Source organism: Heteronotia binoei, chromosome 11, assembly GCF_032191835.1.
Source record: "Heteronotia binoei isolate CCM8104 ecotype False Entrance Well chromosome 11, APGP_CSIRO_Hbin_v1, whole genome shotgun sequence".
NCBI classification, from domain to species: Eukaryota; Metazoa; Chordata; class Lepidosauria; order Squamata; family Gekkonidae; genus Heteronotia; species Heteronotia binoei.
Genome location: NC_083233.1, coordinates 78,165,637 through 78,187,371, shown reverse-complemented (window position 1 = coordinate 78,187,371; position 21,735 = coordinate 78,165,637). Strand labels below are relative to the sequence as shown.

The 21,735-nt window shown below is 49.8% G+C and overlaps 1 protein-coding gene across 1 annotated transcript in view; it reads left to right on the top strand.

The window, feature by feature from the left end:
- Nucleotides 1–21,735, top strand: part of ANAPC5 (anaphase promoting complex subunit 5) — a 40,898-nt gene that overhangs the window by 12,334 nt on the left and 6,829 nt on the right. Inside the window, exons 6-14 of the mRNA XM_060250144.1 lie at nt 2,207–2,308; nt 3,418–3,608; nt 7,178–7,259; nt 10,476–10,565; nt 13,211–13,392; nt 14,219–14,354; nt 16,521–16,595; nt 19,520–19,641; nt 21,612–21,719. Of these exons, the coding sequence (XP_060106127.1) occupies nt 2,207–2,308; nt 3,418–3,608; nt 7,178–7,259; nt 10,476–10,565; nt 13,211–13,392; nt 14,219–14,354; nt 16,521–16,595; nt 19,520–19,641; nt 21,612–21,719 (1,088 nt within the window). The remainder of the gene's footprint in view (nt 1–2,206; nt 2,309–3,417; nt 3,609–7,177; nt 7,260–10,475; nt 10,566–13,210; nt 13,393–14,218; nt 14,355–16,520; nt 16,596–19,519; nt 19,642–21,611; nt 21,720–21,735) is intronic.

The window sequence follows — 21,735 nt, the reverse complement described above, 5'->3', positions numbered from 1 at the left end:
TGAATTCCACATGTTAATCACCCTTTTGTCCATTTTAACCTGACTGCTCAGCAGTTTCATTGAATGCCCACAAGTTCTTGCATTGTGAGAAAGAGAGAAAAGTACTTCTTTCTCTACTTTCTCCATCCCATGCAGAATCTTGTCAACTTCTATCATGTCCCTCCGCAGTCGACGTTTCTCCATGCTAAAGAGCCCCAAGCGTTTTAACCTTTCTTCCTAGGGAAAGTGTTCCAAACCTTTAATCTGGGCATGCTGGGCATTTGCTTCTGCTGCTCCTGCAGGGCATGATGGGAATTTCAGAAGTCAATTTCCATATGGCTTGAGGTGGGGAGGGACTCAGAGAAGGCCCCTGTTTAAGGGGGAAACCTCAAAAATCACCTGTGCACTCTCCCTGACCTGGGTAAGCCCAGTCTCATCACATCTCAGGATCTAAGCAGGGCCTGCTGTGGTTAATACTTGGATGGGAGACTGTCCTTGAAATACCCAGTCAAGAGGACAGGGGCAGGCTCTATTCAGCTGCCTCTCTAAATATCCTCCAGGCTCCCAGTAGGGGGTCAGTGACCAGAGGTCAACATAACTTCCAGGTGTGCACACATGCACCTAAAATATCCAAAAATACACCCCCCACCCAAAATCAAATCAAAAATCACTTGTGCATTCTTGAACATGTCTGAAGTAGTTCTTCGGGGGGTTCATTGTATTGACTTTGAGGTGCTGGTATAACAGGGGTGTTTGCAAAGCTTCTTTCTCTCCATCCTTTAAACCATCTTCTCATCTCTCCTAATTAAGCTGGGCCTAGAAGGTCAGACCAGAACCAATGGATTGAAATTAAATCAAGAGTTTTTGGCTAAACTGTAGGAAGAACTTCCTGACAGAGCCGTTCCTCCACTTGCAGCTGCTGGAATGGCCTCTGGTCAGCCATAGCTCTGGCAGAGGTTGTCCTTGAAAGGGCAGCTGCTGTGAGAGCCCTCTCAGCCCCACCGACCTCACAGGGTGTTTGTTGTGGGGGAGGAAGATAAAGGAGATTGTAAGCCATTCTGAGACTCTGGTTCAGAGAGAAGGGCAGGGTGTAAATCTACGGTCTTTTTCTCCGTCTCCTCCTCAGTGGAACAGGCTTCCTCAGGAGGTGGTGGGCTCTCCTTCCTTGGGAGGTTTTTAAACAGAAGCTAGATGGCCACCTGACAGCGATGTTGATTCTGTGAATTCAGGCAGACTGAAAGGGAGGGCAGGAAGGGATGAGCCCCAGGTCTCCGTTCTCATGGCCCTGTCTTAAGTGCCCAGGGTAAGGCCAATCATCACTTCAGGATCAGGAAGGAATTCTCCTCCAGCCAGAGTGGACCAGGGATCCTGGAGGTTTTTTGCTTTCCCTCCAGGCACAGACCGAGGGTCACTTGAGGGGGGAGGGATGGGTAGGCATTGTGCAGGGGGATGAACTAGATTAGGGGTGGCCAAACAGGCTCGGGAGCCACATGTGCTCTTTCACATTGCCCTCAACACCCCATTGGCTGGCTTGGAGAAGGCATTTCTCTCTTTACATCGCTTAGCCAAACCAAGCCATCCAGCAACTTGGAGAATCATTTTAAAGTTGCTTTCTTTCCACCTCACCCACCCTCCCTCCCTCCTTTCCTCTCTCCCTTCCTCCCTTCCTCCCTTCCTCCCTTCCTCCCTTCCTCCCTCCCTCCCTCCCTCCCTCCCTCCCTCCCTTCCTTCCTTCCTTCCTTCCTTCCTTCCTTCCTTCCTTCCTTCCTTCCTTCCTTCCTTCCTTCCTTCCTTCCTTCCTTCCTTCCTTCCTTCCTTCCTCCCACCCTCCCTCCCTCCCTCCCTCCCTCCCTCCCTCCCTCCCTGGTGGCTTTCAAGTATTTGACATTCATGTCTTGCGGCTCTCAAACATCTGACATTTATTTTATGCGGCTCCTATGTTAAACAAGTTTGGTCAGCCCTGGACTAGATGACCCTTGAGGTCCCTTCCAGCTCGGTTTCTGTGTTTCGAAGAACCCCTTCTCTAAGCATATTATAATGGTGCTTCATGCCAGCCTCTCACCACCCAGATTTGTCTGTGTGCTGCCAGCCTTTTTTTCTTTCCAGCATTAAAAGGGTGTTGTAGCTCAGATCATAATAAAAGTAAGTCACGTCTGTTTAATCTGGGAGAGTTTATATACATATTTTTCTGTATGTTCAACTGACAGGCGTTTAATTTTACTTCCAGGCATCTCTCCTGAAAAATGACGAAACAAAAGCTCTTTCTCCGGCGTCTTTACAAAAGGAACTGAACGGCTTGTTAAAATTTAATCCTGATTTTGCTGAAGCGGTAGGTCGATTGGGACTCTCCCATGCTCCTCTCCCTCACCCCCCAATTTGCAAAGTTAAGTGTTCTCTGTATTGTAGCACACAGAGAAATTTCACGTCTCCTTTTTTTGGAGTGCCTTCCCTATGAGGAAAGGCTAAAGAGCCTGGGACTTTTCAGTTGAGAAAAGACATAATGTAGGAGAGGAGGCATGATAGAGGTTTATAAAATTATGTACAAGTAGAGAGAGCGGACAGGGAAAACGTCTTTCCCTCTTCCAGAATACTAGAACTCACAGGCATCTATGCAGGGCTTTTTTTGTAGCAGGAACTCCTTTGCATATTAGGCCACGCACCCCTGATGTAGCCAATCCTCCTGGAGCTTACAGTAGGCCCTGCAAGAAGAGCCCCGTAAGCTCTTGGAGGATTGGCTACATCAGGGTGTGTGTGGCCTAATATGCAAAGGAGTTCCTGCTACAAGGGAGAAAAAAAAACAACAACCCTGCCCACATCGACTCTTGTGTTCCAGAAATTAAAGGGTCATGAGGAAGGGGTTGAATTCTGCAGTTTTCATACTCCTTGAATAACACACTTTCAGGGCACTTTAGCGACAGTTTGTGAGTGGATTTTGCCATTTCACACAGTAAAATCAAGTTGCAAAGCGTGTGTGTGTGAAAGCGCCACAGTTGTGAGGGTGAGATAGCAAATGGACCTTGCTTCCAACTCTGGGGAAGGGGGAAACTGTACACCTGCTCCAGGTCCTTCCAGTTACTCCTGTGACTCTTTACCAGTACTGTCCATCCCAGGGCTTTTTTTTTTTTTGTAGCAAGAACTCCTTTGCAGCCTGATGCACACACCCCTGATGCAGCCCATCCTCCAAGAGCTTACAGGGCTTTTATTGCAGGGCCTGCTATAAGCTCCTGGAGGATTGGCTGCATGCAGCAGGGTTGTGTGGCCTAATATGCAAAAGAGTTCCTGCTACAAAAAAAAAAGTCCCTGCATCTATGGCATTATACCCCGCTGGGGCTCCAGGTATTTCTCACCCAGAGCCGGTGACTCTGTGGACATACAGCCGCTAATTGCGCCGAATCAATCCTGTTTCTGATGCGCCCGCTGTGTTTTGTTTCTTTCCAGCATTACTTGAGCTACTTAAACAGCCTCCGGGTCCAAGACGTCTTTAGTTCCACCCACAGCCTCCTCCACTACTTTGACCGCTTGATCCTCACCGGCGCCGAAAGCAAAAGCAATGGCGACGAAGGCTACGGGAGGAGCCTCAGATACGCAGCCCTGAACTTGGCTGCCCTGCATTGCCGCTTCGGGCACTAGTGAGTGGACTTTCTTTCTCCGGCTGCCATCGGTGGCTAAGGTGCCAAGAGGGGTGCCAAGAGGTGCCAAGAGGGGAGCAGGGGTCCGTCAGTGGCTCTTAGCCACAAGATATAGGTGGAACTCTCTGGGGCAGTGGTGCTCTGTGTTCTTGGTGCTTAAGGGGGGCAACAGTGGGAGGGCTTCTAGTGTCCTGGCCCCATCGATGGACCACCTAATGGCACCTAGTTTTTTGGCCACTGTGAGACACAGAGGGTTGGGATCGATGGGCCATTGGCCTGATCCAACATGGCTTCTCTGATGTTCTTATGTGACACAGAGTGTTGGACTGGAGGGGCCACTGGCCTGATCCAACATGGCTTCTCTTATATTCTTATGTGACACAGAGCGTTGGACTGGATGGGCCATTGGCCTGATCCAACATGGCTTCTCTTATGTTCTTATATGACACAGAATGTTGGACTGGAAGGGCCATTGGCCTGATCCAACATGGCTTCTCTTATGTTCTTATGTGAAACAGAGTGTTGGACTGGATGGGCCATTGGCCTGATCCAACATGGCTTCTCTTATGTTCTTATGTGACGCAGTGTGTTGGACTGGATGGGCCATTGGTATGTTCTCATGTGACACAGAGTGTTGGACTGGATGAGCCATTGGCCTGATCCATCATCGCTTCTCTTATGTTCTTATGTGACACAGAGTGTTGGACTGGATGGGCCATTGGCTTGCACAGGAGACTACCTTTACCTTTTTTATTCAGTATAAGGCAACTTCGTGTGTGTTCCCAGTTTTCCAGAGCAGTTAAATTGGTACATGAATTTGTACGTTTGTTAAAACATTTACACTCTGCCTTTCCCATAGGTTCAAGGCATTTTTAAAATTACACAAGATGTAAGGGAAAGGGAATAGAATATTTTCTCCTGCTGCCATAATAGGGTTTCACAGTGAAATTAAAGGACAATAAATAACAGGACTGGCACAAGGAATACTACTTCAGGCAACGCAATTTGTGGAACGCTCTGCCACAAGGTGGCAGTAACAGCCTCTTTTTTTGACAGCTGTCAAAAGGGATTGGGCCCATTCTCTTAAAATGATGTTTTAACAGATTGACTACAAATCACACAGAAAGGCTAAAAGCAGGGGTGGAATTCTAGCAGGAGCTCCTTTGCATATTAGGCCACACACACCCCAAAGTAGCCAGTCCTCCAAGAGATTACAAAAAAGAGCCTTGTCCTAAGCTCTGCTTACGACCTGAGTTCGATCCCGGCGGAAGTTAGGTTTCAAGTAGCCGGCTCGAGGTTGACTTAGGCTTCCATCTTTCCGAGGCTGGTAAAACGAGTCCCCAGCTTGCTGGGGGGAAAGTGTAGATGACTGGGGAAGGCCACAGCAAACCACCCCGTAAAAAGTCTGCCGTGAAAACGTTGTGATGCGACGTCACCCCAGAGTCAGAAACGACTGGTGCTTGCACAGGGGACTACCTTGACCTTTAAGCTCTTGGAGGCTTGGCTACTTCAGGGGGGCGTAGCCTGATATGCAAAGGAGCTCCTGTGAGAATTCCACCCTGGTTATTGGTCAGCATGGCTCAGTAGCATCACTTGCAGGATCCATCCTTAGCCTCTGGGCTCCCATTTCCGGTTGTCTCATCCAGCTGCATCTCTCTGCTGCTGACGATGAGAGAGGTTCTGGATAGGGGAGCGGAAAAAGAGGTGCCCGAGCTGCATACGCAGCGTTGCAGGGTCAGGAGGAGCTCCAACAAAGCTGGCTCGAGGTTTTCACCGACCTCAGAAAGATGGAAGGCTGAGTCAGCCTCCAGCCAGCTACCTAAATTTACTGCTCCAACAAAGAGCAAGAGTCCGGTAGCGCCTCAGAGGCTAACGAATGTGTGGCAGGGGAGGGCCTTTCGTGAGTCACAAAGTGAGAAGTGACTCACAAAAGCTGCAACCCTGCCCTAAATTTTGTCAGTCTTGAAGGTGCTGCTGGCACTTTCTCTTTTCTATTGCTGCAGACAGACCAACAGGATTAACTATTGATCTTGATCTGTCTTAGGGGAGGGATAGTGGCTTAGTGGTAGAGCGTCTGCTTGGTAAGCAGAAGGTCCAGGTTCAATCCCCGGCATCTCCAACCAAAAAGGGTCCAGGCAAGTAGGCATGAAAAACCTCAGCTTGAGACTCTGGAGAGCCACTGCCAGTCTGAGTAGACAAGACTGACTTGGGGAGGGATGGTGGCTCAGTGGTAGAGCATCTGCTTGGTAAGCAGAAGGTCCCAGGTTCAATCCCCGGCATCTCCAACTAAAAAGGGTCCAGGCAAGTAGGCGTGAAAAACCTCAGCTTGAGACCCTGGAGAGCCGCTGCTGGTCTGAGTAGACAAGATTGACTTTGATAGACCAAGGGTCTGATTCAGTATAAGGCAGCTTCATATGTTCCTATTGGGGAGGGATGGTGGCTCAGCAGAAGAGCATCTGCTTGGTAAGCAGAAGGTCCCAGGTTCAATCCCCAGCATCTCCAACTAAAAAGGGTCCAGGCAAGTAGGCATGAAAAACCTCCGCTTGAGACCGTGGAGAGCCGCTGCCGGTCTGAGTAGACAAGGCTGACTTTGATGGACTAAGGGTCTGATTCAGTATAAGGCAGCTTCATATGTTCCTATAGGGGAGGGATGGTGGCTCAGTGGTAGAGCATCTGCTTGGTAAGCAGAAGGTCCCAGGTTCAATCCCCAGTATCTCCAACGAAAAAGGGGTCCAGGCAAGTAGGCGTGAAAAACCTCCGTTTGAGACCCTGGAGAGCCGCTGCCGGTCTGAGTAGACAAGACTGACTTTGATGGACCAAGGGTCTGATTCAGTATAAGGCAGCTTCATATGTTCCTATAGGGGAGGGATGGTGGCTCAGCTGAAGAGCATCTGCTTGGTAAGCAGAAGGTCCCAGGTTCAATCCCCGGCATCTCCAACTAAAAAGGGTCCAGGCAAGTAGGCATGAAAAACCTCCGCTTGAGACCGTGGAGAGCCGCTGCCAGTCTGAGTAGACAAGACTGACTTTGATGGACTAAGGGTCTGATTCAGTATAAGGCAGCTTCATATGTTCCTATAGGGGAGGGATGGTGGCTCAGTGGTAGAGCATCTGCTTGGTAAGCAGAAGGTCCCAGGTTCAATCCCCGGTATCTCCAACTAAAAGGGGTCCAGGCAAGTAGGCGTGAAAAACCTCCGCTTGAGACCCTGGAGAGCCGCTGCCGGTCTGAGTAGACAAGACTGACTTTGATGGACCAAGGGTCTGATTCAGTATAAGGCAGCTTCATATGTTCCTATAGGGGAGGGATGGTGGCTCAGTGGTAGAGCATCTGCTTGGGAAGCAGAAGGTCCCAGGTTCAATCCCCGGCATCTCCAGCTAAAAAGGGTCCAGGCAAATAGGTGTGAAAAACCTCAGCTTGAGACCCTGGAGAGCTGCTGCCAGTCTGAGTAGACAAGACTGACTTTGACGGACCGAGGGTCTGATTCAGTAGAAGGCAGCTTCATATGTTCACATGTCTCTATGTTTGTGCATTCAGAGCCTCACAGGTCTCCCTCTTTTCCCTTCGGTTGCAGCCAGCAAGCTGAACTGGCCCTGCGGGAAGCCATCCGGATCGCTCAAGAGTCCAACGATCACGTGTGCCTGCAACACTGTTTGGTGAGGCGGTCCTTCAGGGCCCTGTAGCTGAGAGGGAGAGCCAGCTCTTCCTGCTTTCATGTTTTGACACCAGGGGTGTAAAAGCCGCTGCATCTGCCCAGCCTCCTCCAAGGAGGGAGGCTCAGCACTTGCCCCAAGCCCTGTGGATTAAGGGGGCGACGGGTCTAAGAGTCCTGGCTGCCTTTGGAGCCACGCATTGCAAGGCTATGCTGCTGCAGCGCCAGGGATTCCAAATCCTTGGAGACTTTCAAAGCAGCCGGTTTCCGCTGACTTGAAGTCATATCCATATGCATACATAATTGATTCCTACAGTCATGGACCAAACACATAAAATACATAAGAGGTCCCATATCAGCCAGCACACCGTCACAATTCACACAGACATTATCAGCAACACCAGCCAGCAAAGCACTAAAAGTGACCATCAGACGATTTAAAGCCCCATCAAACAATTAAAACAATTAAAATCTCTTGTTTGGACTGACTAGCTGTGGATAGCTTGTTCCCGGATTTTAATGGCCCATATAGCAAATTTGGCCATGTTTAAAGTAATTCCCTGCTCTCCGTCAGCTAACAACCTGTCTAAATAAAATCTTTCATTTGTCCCAGGGAATTGAGAGCAGATCAGAGTTATAGAACTGGCTCTAACGTTTTGGTACAGTTTACATTCAAACATCACGTTTTCCCTTGTTTCTGTCTTCCCATCTCCACAGACACACAGTCTTTCTCGGTCGCCTTTTATATTTGCCTTCTATTACTGCAGATGGTAACATATCAACTCTAAGCAGGGTGTTGTGGGTCAGCAACAGATTCAGCCTTATACTGTGATAGGAGGTATTGCTGTTTAAATATGGGATGCTAGATACGAGGGCTTGACCATCACAGAGGGAAATCTTTCCAGGTTTAGGCGGAATTCCATGAGATGCTATGGCAAGGATGATACATATGAATAATTGGTCCGTCAGTGGCTGTTAGCCGCAAGGTGTAGATGGAACACCCCGTCTGGGGCAGGGATGCTCTGTATTCTTGGAGCTTAGGGGGGCAAGAGGGGGAGGGCTTCTGGAGTTCTGGCCCCGCTGATGGACCTCCTGATAGCAACTGGGTTTCGGCCACTGTGTGACACAGAGTGTTGGACTGGATGGACCAATGGCAAGACATGAACATCGGATGCTTAAGAACAAGAAGGAAGGAAGGAAAATAGATGGGGGAGGGAGAGGTGGAAAGAAAGCAACCTTAACTTTAAATGCATTTTCCAAGCCGCTGGCTGGCTTGGCTTGCATAAGTGATTTAAAGAGAGAAACACCTTATCCAAGCCACCCAATGGGGTGGTGGAGGCTTTGAGAGCCACACAATAGGTGCAAAAGAGCCACGTGTGGCTCCCAAGCCGCAATATGGCCACCCCTGTTCTGGATGGACACCTAGAAGTACTTATAAGAACATAAGAGAAGCCATGTTAGATCAGGCCAATGGCCCATCTAGTCCAACACTCTGTGTCACACAGTGGCGAAAATATATACACACACACACACACTTTGGCTAATAGCCACTGATGCACCTCTGCTCCATATTTTTATCTAACCCGCTCTTGAAGCTTGCTATGCTTGTAGCCGCCACCACCTCCTGTGGCAGTGAATTCCACATGTTAATCACCCTTTGGGTGAAGGACTTCCTTTTATCCGTTTTAACCCGACTGCTGAGCAATTTAATCGAATGCCCACGAGTTCTCGCATTGTGAGAAAGGGAGAAAAGTCCTTCTTTCTCTACCTTCTCCATCCCATGCATAATCTTGTAAACCTCTATCATGTCACCCCGCAGTCGCCGTTTCTCCAAGCTAAAGAGCCCCAAGCGTTTTAACCTTTCTTCATAGGGAAAGTGTTCCAACCCTTTAATCATTCTAGTTGCCCTTTTCTGGACTTTTCCCAATGCTATAATATCCTTTTTGAGGTGCGGTGACCAGAATTGCACACAGTATTCCACCCAGCACACAGTCGAATTGCGGAACTCGCTGCCACCGGATGCGGTCACGCTCACCAGCCTGGAAGTCTTTAAAAGGGGAGTGGGCGACAGGACCGTCAGTGACCACTAGTCGTGATGGATATCTATTCGCTCCAGTACCCGAGACAGTACGCCTCTTTCAATCAGTTTCAGGGGAACACGGGTCCCCTTTGTGGGCTTCTTAATGTCACTTAATTTAATTTTTTGGATTTATAGCCCGCCCTTTCCTGCCAATAGGCTCAGGGCGGCTTACAGCAAAAGTATAACATACTTAACAGATTAAAGTATAAAACATCGCAAAAGCGTACGGTATAAAAATCTGAGGGCAGCACGACAGATCAGCCAACTGGCGTAAGAAGGCATTGTCAGTGGTTCACGTGCAGAGTGCAAAACAGAGAACTGCTTGAAGGTAGACTCTGGGAAGAAGCTGAGCCACACACCAGCACCTAGTATAAAAGTAGTGTATTTACAAACTATATACAATACAACTAGTGCGGTGAATAACATTAAACTGAGTGACAAAGTGCTACGCCGGGAACCAACTCTCGACTGAGAGAAATACTGTCTGGCACAGTAGTCCTTATATATACAGCGCAGCCAATCACGGCAGTCCACACAATTGCTGACTCCAGCAGGTGCTTTCCCCTGGATACAGTCCAGCCAGAACCGGCTCACTCCCAAGGTTGATCTGACCTGACCTGTCAGATGCTGTCACTGTCAATGTAGATCCACCTGCTGCTCCATGCTTCTTTTTCATGCTGTGGACGGAGGACTCTATACTGACAGGCAAGAGTACACGGCAACGCATAGGCCAGCGTCTAGCAACATAGCACAGTCACAGTAATGGTAAAACGGTCATGGTTCTTAGAGGCAGCTGGTTGGCCACTGTATGGATAGAATGCTGGGACTAGATGGGCCTTTAGCCTGATCCGTCAGGGCTCTTCTGATGTTCTTAATGCGCGTATTAATTGTATAATGGAAACGTCCTTGCAAAATAATTGGTATTGACCGCTGTCCAGTCCTATAACTCTCGGCCCGGCGGGATCATTGATCTGTTTTTCTCCTGCCTCCATTCTTCAGGCCGGCCTCGCTTTCGATCTGCAGCTCCCGAAAGGGTGTTTGCTTTTTCAGAGAGGGCATTAGGCCGGTACCTTTTTCATAGGCCTGGGGAGATGCTGGCCATTAGCCCTCTGCATTACTCTGACCTCTTTCTCTCTCCAGAGCTGGCTGTACATCTTGGAGCAGAAGAAATCAGACAGCTGCGTGCTTTTGGAGCACTCCGTGAAAAAGGCGGTGCACTTCGGATTGCCAGTACGTCTTCGCTCCGGCGGAACCGCAGGGCTGGTTGACGAGGGTTGTGCGAATCGAGCAGTGAAGCTTATATTGGGTTTGCAGGCTGCATAGGTGGATATACCTGTGGGAATGTGCTCCCTGTGTGAAACTACAAAGCAATTCCTGTAATTAGAGCAGGGGCAAAAAAGGGACCCTGCTGTTTTCCACACCAGCTTGCTGTGCACAGGATGGCCTGTTGTGAAGGAGCAATCAAAGAGACAGTCTCTCTCTGGAGCTGGCAACGGTGCAGGAAGACCGGGCCCCTTGGCTTCTTCTGGCTCGGTGGAGGGGGCAGGGGGAATGGCTCCATGCAAGATCAGGTTTTAGGTCAGGGGTGGCCAGACTTGTTTAATAAGCATCAGATGTTTGAGATCCGCAAGACTTGAACGTCAGATGGAAGAAGAAGACGGCGACTGCAGATTTATACCCCGCCCTTCTCTCTGAATCAGAGACCCAGAGCGGCTTATAATCTCCTATATCTTCTCCCCACGCAACAGACACCCTGTGAGGTGGGTGTGGCTGAGAAAGCTCTCACAGTAGATGCCCTTTCAAGGACAACTCCTGCCAGAGCTATGGCTGACCCAAGGCCATTCCAGCAGCTGCAAGTGGAGGAGTGGGGAATCAAACCCAGTTCTCCCAGATAAGAAGAAGAATTGCAGATTTATACCCCGCCCTTCTCTCTGAATCAGAGACCCAGAGCGCCTTACAATCTCCTCTATCTTCTCCCCCCACAACAGACACCCTGTGAGGTGGGTGTGGCTGAGAGAGGTCTCACAGCAGATGCCCTTTCAAGGACAATTCCTGCCAGAGCTATGGCTTACCCAAGGCCATTCCAGCAGCTGCAAGTGGAAGAGAGGGGAATCAAACCTGGTTCTCCCAGATAAGAATCCGCGCACTTAACTACTACACCAAACTAGCGGAAGGAAGAAGGATAGAAAATCAAGGGGGGAGGAAGGAGAGGTGGAAAGAAAGCAATTTTAAATGCATTCCCCCAAGCCACCAGCTGGCTTGGCTTGTAGAAGTGATTCAAAGAGTAATAGCTTCTTCAAGCCAGCTGACAGGGGGGCGGGGTTTTTGAGAGCCACACCCTATGTCTGAAAGAGCCACATGTGGCTCCCGAGCCACAGTCTGGCCACCCCCTGCTATAGATCTTGGCACACATTTTTGAGCAGTATCACAGCTCTTCGAAGTTTGCTGAAGGTTTGATTATGCGAAGGGTGCGACTTGTGCACATGACTTATTTTCCCTCCTCTTCCCCCTCCCTCCCCTGGTCTTCGGGGAGGAGGAAGGAAGTCTGCAAGGCTGAAGCCCTGCTTGGCGTCTGAAGCTTCATCAGACATTGCCGAAAGGCTTGAGCCTCTCTTTCTGGCCATGTGGTCTGGAATCTTTATGCAAAAACAAAACGGCAAGCTAAAGTTAATTTGGGATGCTGAATTCCGTACCCGGAGCTAGTTTTCAAACATGGGCAATGGTAGACTTCTGCAAGAATTAGGAACCTGAAAGAGGCACCCAGGGCTTTTTTTATAGCAGGAACTCCTTTACATATTAGGCCACGCACCCCAGACGTGGCCAGTCCTCCTGGAGCTTACCGTTGGCTCTGTGGGTTATGGGGATATGTTTAAAATGCTTTTGCCGCTTTTTCTTGTGTGCCTAGAATGCTTACGTGTATTAATGGCCGGGGATTTTTTGTGTGTGTGTGTGCAGCTGGAACTCCTTTGCATCTTAGGCCACACCCCTCTGATGCGGCCAATCCTCCAAGAGCTTACAGGGTTCTTACTACAGGGCCTACTGTGAGCTCCAGGAGGATTGGCTACATCAGGGGTGTGGGTGTGGCCTAAGATGCAAAGGAGCTCCTAGAATTCCACCCCTGTAGCCAATCCTCCAAGAGCTTACAGGGCTCTTCGTGCAGGGCCTACTGTAAGCTCCAGGAGGATTGGCTACATCAGGGGTGTGGGTGTGGCCTAAGATGCAAAGGAGCTCCTAGAATTCCACCCCTGTAGCCAATCCTCCAAGAGCTTACAGGGCTCTTAGTGCAGGGCCTACTGTAAGCTCCAGGAGGATTGGCTACATCAGGGGTGTGGGTGTGGCCTAAGATGCAAAGGAGCTCCTAGAATTCCACCCCTGTAGCCAATCCTCCAAGAGCTTAAGGGGCTCTTCGTGCAGGGCCTACTGTAAGCTCCAGGAGGATTGGCTACATCAGGGGTGTGGGTGTGGCCTAAGATGCAAAGGAGCTCCTAGAATTCCACCCCTGTAGCCAATCCTCCAAGAGCTTACAGGGCTCTTCGTGCAGGGCCTACTGTAAGCTCCAGGAGGATTGGCTACATCAGGGGTGTGGGTGTGGCCTAAGATGCAAAGGAGCTCCTCATACAAAAGAAAGCCCTGGAGGCACCTAAGATTCTACCCGAAGCTGTGCATGTTAAATTGCAAAAGGTGGGTCTGAGTACACCCCAAGTTCTCCCCTCGGTCATCCCTCCAGCCCTCTGCGCCCGCGAAGAACGCCCGCTGGAATTCTCTAACCTTTGTTAAATTAACTCTCGTCTGTTGACTCGGAGCGGTCAGTGATGAATGGTTTCATCTCTGAAATGCACATTTCCTCCCCTCCCCCCCTTCTCTTTTCCTCCTAGTATTTAGCCTCTCTGGGGATCCAGTCCTTGGTTCAGCAAAGAGCTTTTGCAGGGAAGACGGCCAGCAAGCTAATGGATGCCTTGAAGGACTCCGACCTCCTGCACTGGAAGCACAGCTTGTCCGAGCTGATCGACATCAGCATCGCCCAGAAGACGGCTATTTGGAGGCTCTACGGTCGCAGGTGCTTCGTTGCACATAAGAACATCAGAGAAGCCATGTTGGATCAGCCAACGGCCCATCCAGTCCAACACTCTGTGTCACACAGTGGCCAACCCCCCCCCCCCCCAAGTGCCATCAGGACGTTCACAACTGAGGCTAGAAGTCCTTCCACTTTGCCACCCCGCCCCCCAGCACTAAGAATACAGAGCATCACTGCCCCAGACAGAGAGTTCCAACGATAAGCTGTGGCTAAGAGCCGCTGATGGACCTCTACTCCATACGCTTGTCTATTCCCCTCTTGAAGCTATGCTTGTAGCCGCCGCCACCTCCCGTGGCAGGGAGTTCCACGTGTTAATCACCCTTTGGGTGAAGAAGGACTTCCTTTTATCCGTTCTAACCTGACTGCTCAGCAATTTCATTGAATGCCCACGAGTTCTTGTATTGTGAGAAAGGGAGAAAAGTCCTTCTTTCTCTACCTTCTCCATCCCATGCATAATTTTGTAAACCTCTATCCTGTCACCCCGCAGTCGACGTTTCTCCAAGCTGAAGAGCCCCAAGCGTTTTAGCCTTTCTTCATAGGGAAAGTGTTCCAACCCTTGAATCATTCTAGTTGCCCTTTTCTTAAAGGGTGGTAGATAAAGTCAGGGGTCTGCCGCCCTCAGGGTTTCTGCCTTTGGGGGGAAACAAACCTGCCAAAATCAGCACAGAGCACAGAGGACCTTCCTACAGGCCTTTTGCGTGGCTCAGAATTTCAGTGCTAAAGAGTCCCTGAACAGAGCACAAGCAGCCTCAGGCGTGTCGGGTCTGACACGTCTCGCAGCGTGCTGACCGAATCCCTCTCTCCCCAGCACCATGGCCCTCCAGCAAGCCCAGATGCTGCTGAGCATGAACAGCCTGGAGGCCGTGAACGTGGGCGTCCAGCAGAACAACACCGAGTCCTTTGCAGTGGTTCTGTGCCACCTAGCCGAGCTGCACGCCGAGCAGGTGAGCAGCCCTGCGCTCGGGTTCCGTGGCGCTCTTTGTTTCTGGGTAGAAGCTGAAAAGGATGCTCCGGAGGAGGAGGAAGACCGGATCTTGCTTGTGGCTCCTGGGGAAAAGGAGTCTTTTCTCCTTCCTCGATCTTCTCTCCCATGTAGATGTCTCCCTCTAGCCCTCTAGCAATGCTAATAATAGCCAGCTGGGGGGGGCGGGGCAGGAGAAATGGTTTTGATCACGGAAATAGCAGGCAAAGGTGGTTTTGAAGGGGGGGGGACCTTCCTTAGTATCCTGACTACAAATCAACTCTGTCCTCTCAACAGCTGCTTTGTTAACCTTAAAAAGCACCAGAGTGGTGACCCAGTAGGACTGGGGGAATCTTATTGGAGATCCCCAGTGCAGGACCTTTTTTTTTTTTTTGTAGCAGAAACGTCTTTGCATATTAGGCCACACCCCTTGATGTAGCCAATCCTCCAGGAGCTTACAGGGCTCTTCGTACAGGGCCTATTGTAAGCTCCAGGAGGATTGGCTACAACAGGGGGGCCTAATAGGCAAAGGAGTTTCTGCTACAGAAAAAGCCTGATTAGGCCACACCCCCAGATGTAGCCAATCCTCCAAGAGCTTACAGCGCTCTTAGTACAGGGCCTACTGTAAGCTCCAGGAGGATTGGCTATATCAGGAGGATGTGGCCTAATAGGCAAAGGAGTTCCTGCTACAGAAAAAGCCCTGATTAGGCCACACCCCCTGATGTAGCCAATCCTCCAAGAGCTTACAGGGCCTACTGTAGGGTTGTGAATCCCCAGGTGGGGGCAGGGGATCCCCCGGTTTGGAGGCCCTCCCCCCGCTTCAGGGTCGTCAGAAAGCAGGGGGAGGGGAGGGAAATGTCTTCTGGGAACTTATTATTCCCTCTGGAGATTTATGCCCATAGAAAATCATGGGGCATTTCCGCACTTACCTTAATCGGCAGCGACGCCCCGCTTCACCGCACAGGGTCTGCACGGTTTTCGCACTAAGTGCTGCGGAGCACCTGGAAAAGCCGCAAAGTCCTGCGGCTTTTGCGGCGCAAATGTGAACTGGTTTTTGGCGGTTTACATTTGCGCCGCAAAAGCCGCGGGACTTTGCGGCTTTTCCAGGTGCTCTGCAGCACTTAGTGCAAAAACCGTGCAGATCCTGCGCGGTGAAGCGGGGCGTCGCTGCCGATTAAGGTAAGTGCGAAAACGCCCATGGAGAATTGATCCGCAGGTACCTGGGCTCTGGGGGGGTCCTGTTTTTTGGGGTAGATGCACCAAATTTTCAGTATAGCATCTAGTGACTCTTCCCAAAATACCCCCCAAGTTTCAAAAAGATTGGACCAGGGGGTCCAATTCTATGAGCCCCAAAAGAAAGTGCCCCTATCCTTCATTATTTCCTCTGGAAGGAAGGAATTGAAAAGGTGTGCCGTCCCTTTAAATGTGATGGCCAGAACTCCCTTTGGAGTTCAGTTATGCTTGTCACAGCCTTGATCTTGGCTCCACCCCCAAAGTCCCCAGATATTTCTTGAATTGGACTTGGCAACCCTAGCCTACTGTAAGCTCCAGGATTGGCTACATCAGGGGGATGTGGCCTAATATGCAAAGGAGTTCTTGCTACAAAAAAAGCCCTGGTCTAACATCACATGCAGTTCAGCCTTGAGACCACACTACACTCCCCTCCCCCCCCACACACACACACAGTTTCAGTCAGTTGAATTGAAAATCATGAATACTTGGCTGTATTGTGGCCAGTTCCTTTCCAAAGTCCAAATGTGGAGTTTGCACAGACACCAAGATCTCTTTTAGAGCAGGGGTTTTGAACCTGTGGGCACATTTGGAATTCTGACATGATATGGTGGGCACAGCAACAAAATGGCTGCCTCAGGAGGCGGAGCCAGCCACGAAATGGCTGCCACAGCTTCTCTTCAGTTGCGCAGTGCAGATCCTTGGACTGTGGCGGCAGCTGCTGCCAGAGCAACATTTTAAAAAATCTACACAGCCAATCAAATCTCCGGGGGCCATTCAGAAGCCTTGCCTGGGCAACAGCCCTATCTGGTCCCACCCACTTCCGAAAAACACTTGGCAGGCACCAGAAAAGATGTTGTAGAGACTGCTGCTTTAAAACATGGATTCCTTGACTTCTCTCCCTCTCTTTGTGTCTCAGGGCTATTTTGCAGCTGCCTCCGAAATCCTGAAGCACCTGAAAGAGAGATTTCCTCCCAACAGCCAGCATGCACAGGTGAGGTCCAGTCTGTCAGCTTCCAGGGGAGCTAAGAATGGGCTAGGGCAGGGGTCCCCAACCCCCAGTCTGTGGCCTGTTAGTAACCAGGCCGCAGAGAGTGGCAGAGGCGCTACACTGCCCCTTTCACCCACCTGGACCCCAGCGGATGAAAAAGGCAGCAAAGCCTTGCTCTTGTTAGAGACAATCTGTCCGCCTCCCCTGGCCCTCCAGGAGATGCAAAGAAAAAGAGCTGTCAGTCGGGAGTCTCCTTTAAAGTATACAACTTTATTGATATCAAGAAAGAGGGGAGTCGCTTTTCAACGAGCTCCCCGATCAGTTCCATACATGCCCTTTTATCCTCTACTCCCGGCCGATGAGTCCCTCCTCCTTTCCCCATAGGCTGAGGTACTTAGAGGGTACAGGCTACCCGGCACGCCTACTTCACCCCCTCCTTGACATGTACCCCTCCCGTTACATACATTGCATGTGCATTTAAATTTACCCTTCCCTGAGGTGGGGTGTGTCAGTTAATATTTATTACTTGATTACGCCTGCGTACTTGCTACTTATTAGTCTCTATTGCTATTAATCTTTACTGTTGCCATGGCCTGTTCAACCGTGTCATTTCTTTTCTACTTCTGCGTTTTAACAATGGGTAATACACCTGTACTATGGTTACTAACTGTTTGTACCTGGTTCTGCTTCTTGCATCTTCACAATCTCTAAGACATTACATTTGGTTGCTTCTGTTTCAGCTCATTTCATTATTTCACTCCTCTCACTCTGAGGCTGCCTCTCCTGGCAGGGGAGGCAGCCTCAGAGCAAGGTAGAGCAGCCCCGCTGCCCCTTCCTCCTGCCTGGGACTTGGGCAGATGAAAGAGGCAGCACGGCCGCACTCCGAAGCACCACCTCTTTCATCCACCTGAGTCCAGGACGGGCGGAAGGGGCAGTGTGGCAGCAACCTTCGCCTACCCCTCATTTAAAGACCCCCCGCATGGGGGGCAGGGGAGGGCAGCCTGCGGCAGCGGAAACCCCAGCACCACCCCCTGCACTGGTCCGTGGAAAAATTGTTTCCCACAAAACCAGTCCCTGGTGCCGAAAAGGTTGGGAGCCACTGGGCGAGGGTTTCTTTTTCACCTGTCGAACTCCATACGACTCCACCCACATACCCGGCGTCAGATTGTGGATCGTTTTGCCCTGGCAGCTGACGGAACTGCAAGCTGAGAATTCTGTCCTGCCGCCTCGGACCTTTTTGAGGCACTCTGCACCGGTCCCTGGAACGGCTTCTGGATAGGCCCCTGTCGCCACTGGCTCGGGTTGGGTGTGTATGTCACATTCTGACTTGTGCATCCCCAAATGAGAATTCTGACAAGATGACTGACATCTTCCCCTTTGGGAAATGAAGCCCCCTCCTCCATTTCACAGTGGGTAGAGGAGGAGTCAGATGCGAGAGAGCCAGTGTGGCATAGTTAGGGCTTTTTTTTTTGTAGCAGGAACTCCTTTTGCATATTAGGCCAGGCACCCCTGTTGTAGCCAATCCTCCGAGAGCTTACAATAGGCCCTGTAAGCTCTTGGGGGGTTGGCTACATAAGAGGGGTGTGGCCTAATGTGCAAAGTAGTTCCTGCTACCAAAAAAAAAAAAAGCCCTGGATGTAGTGGTTAAGAGGGTCAGTCTGATTTCTGGAAGACCTAGGTTCGAATACGCGCTTGGACCACAAAAACCTGTTGGGTGATCTTGGGCCTGTCACGTTCTCTCACCCTAACCTCCCTCACAGGGTTGTTGTGAGGCTAAAATGGAGGATGACAGAATGATGCAAGCTGCTTTGAGTCCCCATTGGGGAGAAAGGCAGATTATAGATGTAGTAAGTAAAATAAATCTCGGCTCCTTTCATTTGCAAGCTGAGCAGTGTTCAGAAATGCGGTGGCAAGGGTCTCCTGGATTTACAGCGTTTCTAAGGATTTGAACAGGCCGTTGGACTTGCTCTCAGCAGCGGGGGATCGAATGCTTCTCATGGCTACGTTTTGGGGCAGCTGAAGCCTACAGAGAGAACATTTTCACAGCACTATTTCCCTTTGCTCCCGTCGTCTGCTTCCTTTCCCCTCTTTTTTTAACCCTCGTTTTCATATTGCTATCTGTCATAAAAGGGAAAAAAAAAATGTTATCTTGGCTAGAACAATAACAATGAGATAAGAATTCTGTCTTGCTTTCCTGAAACCCACCCCTCTTAGTGGAGAGCCAGTTTGGTGTAGTGGTTAAGTGTGCGGACTCTTATCTGGGAGAACCGGGTTTGATTCCCCACTCCTCCACTTGCACCTGCTAGCATGGCCTTGGGTCAGCCATAGCTCTGGTAGAGGTCGTCCTTGAAAGGGCAGCTGCTGTGAGAGCCCTCTCAGCCCCATCCACCTCACAGGGTGTCTGTTGTGGGGGAGGAAGGTAAAGGAGATTGTGAGCCGCTCTGAGGCTCTTTGGAGTGGAGGGCGGGATATAAATCCAATATCTTCATCTACCTCACAGGGTGTCTGTTGTGAGGGAGGAAGGTAAAGGAGATTGTGAGCCGCTCTGAGGCTCTTTGGAGTGGAGGGCGGGATATAAATCCAATATCTTCATCTACCTCACAGGGTGTCTGTTGTGAGGGAGGAAGGTAAAGGAGATTGTGAGCCGCTCTGAGGCTCTTTGGAGTGGAGGGCGGGATATAAATCCAATATCTTCATCTACCTCACAGGGTGTCTTGTGGGGGGAGGAAGGGAAAGGAGATTGTGAGCCGCTCTGAGGCTCTTTGGAATGGAGGGCGGGATATAAATCCAATATCTTCATCTACCTCACAGGGTGTCTGTTGTGGGGGAGGAAGGGAAAGGAGATTGTGAGCCGCTCTGAGGCTCTTCGGAGTGGAGGGCGGGATATAAATCCAATATCTTCTTCATCTTCTTCTTCTTCTTCTTAGCTGTGGATGCTGTGCGACCAGAAGATCCAGTTTGACAGAGCAGTGAATGACGGCAAGTACCACGTCGCTGATTCACTTGTTGCCGGCATTACAGCACTGAACAGCACCGAGGGGGTATACAGGTAAGCAGGTGCCTTCAAGAGGTCCACCAGTGGGGTCAGGTGTCAGCCTCTGTAACTTTACTATAATAAAAGCCATATAATACTAACCAAATGGACTCTCCATACTAACCCCAAAGCCTTTGCTATACTGTAGCGAGCATGCATATCAAAGAGAGGCTGTTTGAAGTGTTAACCTCGTGCAGAGTGTGAAAGGAGTAAAAGAATGTGGCCGTTAATAGATACCATGTCCGGCCAGCATCCTCCCTTAGGCGAAGAGATAAGGGGGAGCTCTCATGTGAAAGTTTGCACCTTCAGTCTCTTTTGTTACGAGAATAACTTTGCTTTGATGTAGAATTCCATAAGATCCAGAGACCCCTAGTCTCTGGCATTGGTCTCAATTTCTGTATCCTGCAATGAGTTTCCAATAAAGTGTCCATTGTTATCAATGAATACGGCCTTGAGTCTCCATCGCCTGACACCAGGACGCTAAAAGCTCCCCCCCCACTGTTGCCCCCCCCCAAGCACCAAGAATACAGAGCATCACTGCCCCTGACAGAGAGTTCCAACAATACGCTGCAGCTAATAGCCACTGATAGACCTCTGCTCCAGATGTTGAGCCAATCCCCTCTTGAAGATGTCTATGCTTATAGCTGCCAGCCCCACCTGTGGCAGTGAATTCTGTGTGTTAATCACTCTTTGGGTGAAGGACTTCCTTTTATCCGTTCTAACCCAACTGCTCAGCAATTTCATCGAATGCCCACGAGTTCTCGTATTGTGAGAAAGGGAGAAAAGGACTTCTTTCTCTACCTTCTCTATCCCATGCATGATCTTGTAAACCTCTGTCATGTCACCCCGCAGTTGTCATTTCTCCAAGCTAAAGCCCTTTCTTTATAGGGAAAGTGTTTCAATCATTCCTGTTGCCCATTTCTGCACTTTTTTTAATGCTATAATATCTTTTTTGAGGTGCGGTGACCAGAATTGTACACAGTACTCCAAATGAGACCGCACCATCAATTTATGCAGGGGCATTATGATACTGGCTGATTTGTTTTCAATTCCCTTCCTCATAATCCGCAGCATAGCATTAGCCTTTTTTATTGCAGTCGCACACCGTCTCGACATTTTCAGTGAGTTCTCCACCACGACCCCAAGATCTCTCGGTCAGTCTTTATGGTGTCACATTCCTGCTTAACTCCCTCCCCAAACTCCACGCTCCACAAGCTCTGCCCCCTCAGATCTCCAGAAATTTCCCAACCTGGATTTGGCGATCCTACAGCAAAATGGAGCCGTTTTTATTTCCCAAGCGATTGCTTTGGAAAAAATTTAAGCCTCTGTTATTTAATGGAACATTAAATATCATCCATGGCGCAGAGTGGTAAAGCAGCAGTACTGCAATACTGTGGTCTGATCTCTCTGCTCACGGCCTGAGTTCGATCCCAGCGGAAGCTGGATTCAGGTAGCCGGCTCGAGGTTGACTCAGCCTTCCATCCTTCCGAGGTCAGTAAAATGAGCACCCAGCTTGCTGGGGGGAAAGCGTAGATGACTGGGGAAGGCAATGGAAAACCACCGTGTAAAAAGTTTGCCGTGAAAATGTTGTGAGAGCAACATCACCCCAGAGTCAGAAACGCCTGGTGCATGCACAGGGGACCTTTCCTTTCCTATTTAATGGAACATGATATTGTACCTCAGAATTCATTTTACCGAAAACTGATTTATTTTTGATTTGGAGTTACTTTGTATATTCTGCACAACTGACTTTTAGACCTTGTACTTTGTTTTCAACATTAGATAGATCTCGTCTATGTGAACTGTATGGACATGTCATGGTTGTCCTTGTAAGCATGAAATAAAGTTTGTTTAAAATTTAAAAAAAACCCTCTCTTAAAATCGAGGAAGGTAAAAAAAAAAAAGATTTTACGGGATAGCGTTCTTCTCATCTGTACATTTTTTTTTGGGGGGGGGGGGGGGGGGGGGGCCCTGTTGTGTTGCAGAAAAGCCATCGTACTGAAAGCCCAGAACCAGATGTCGGAGGCGCACAGACTCCTGCAGAAGCTTTTGATTCACTGCCAGAAAATAAAAATCACAGAGACGGTGATCAGGTAAGAACCAAGGATC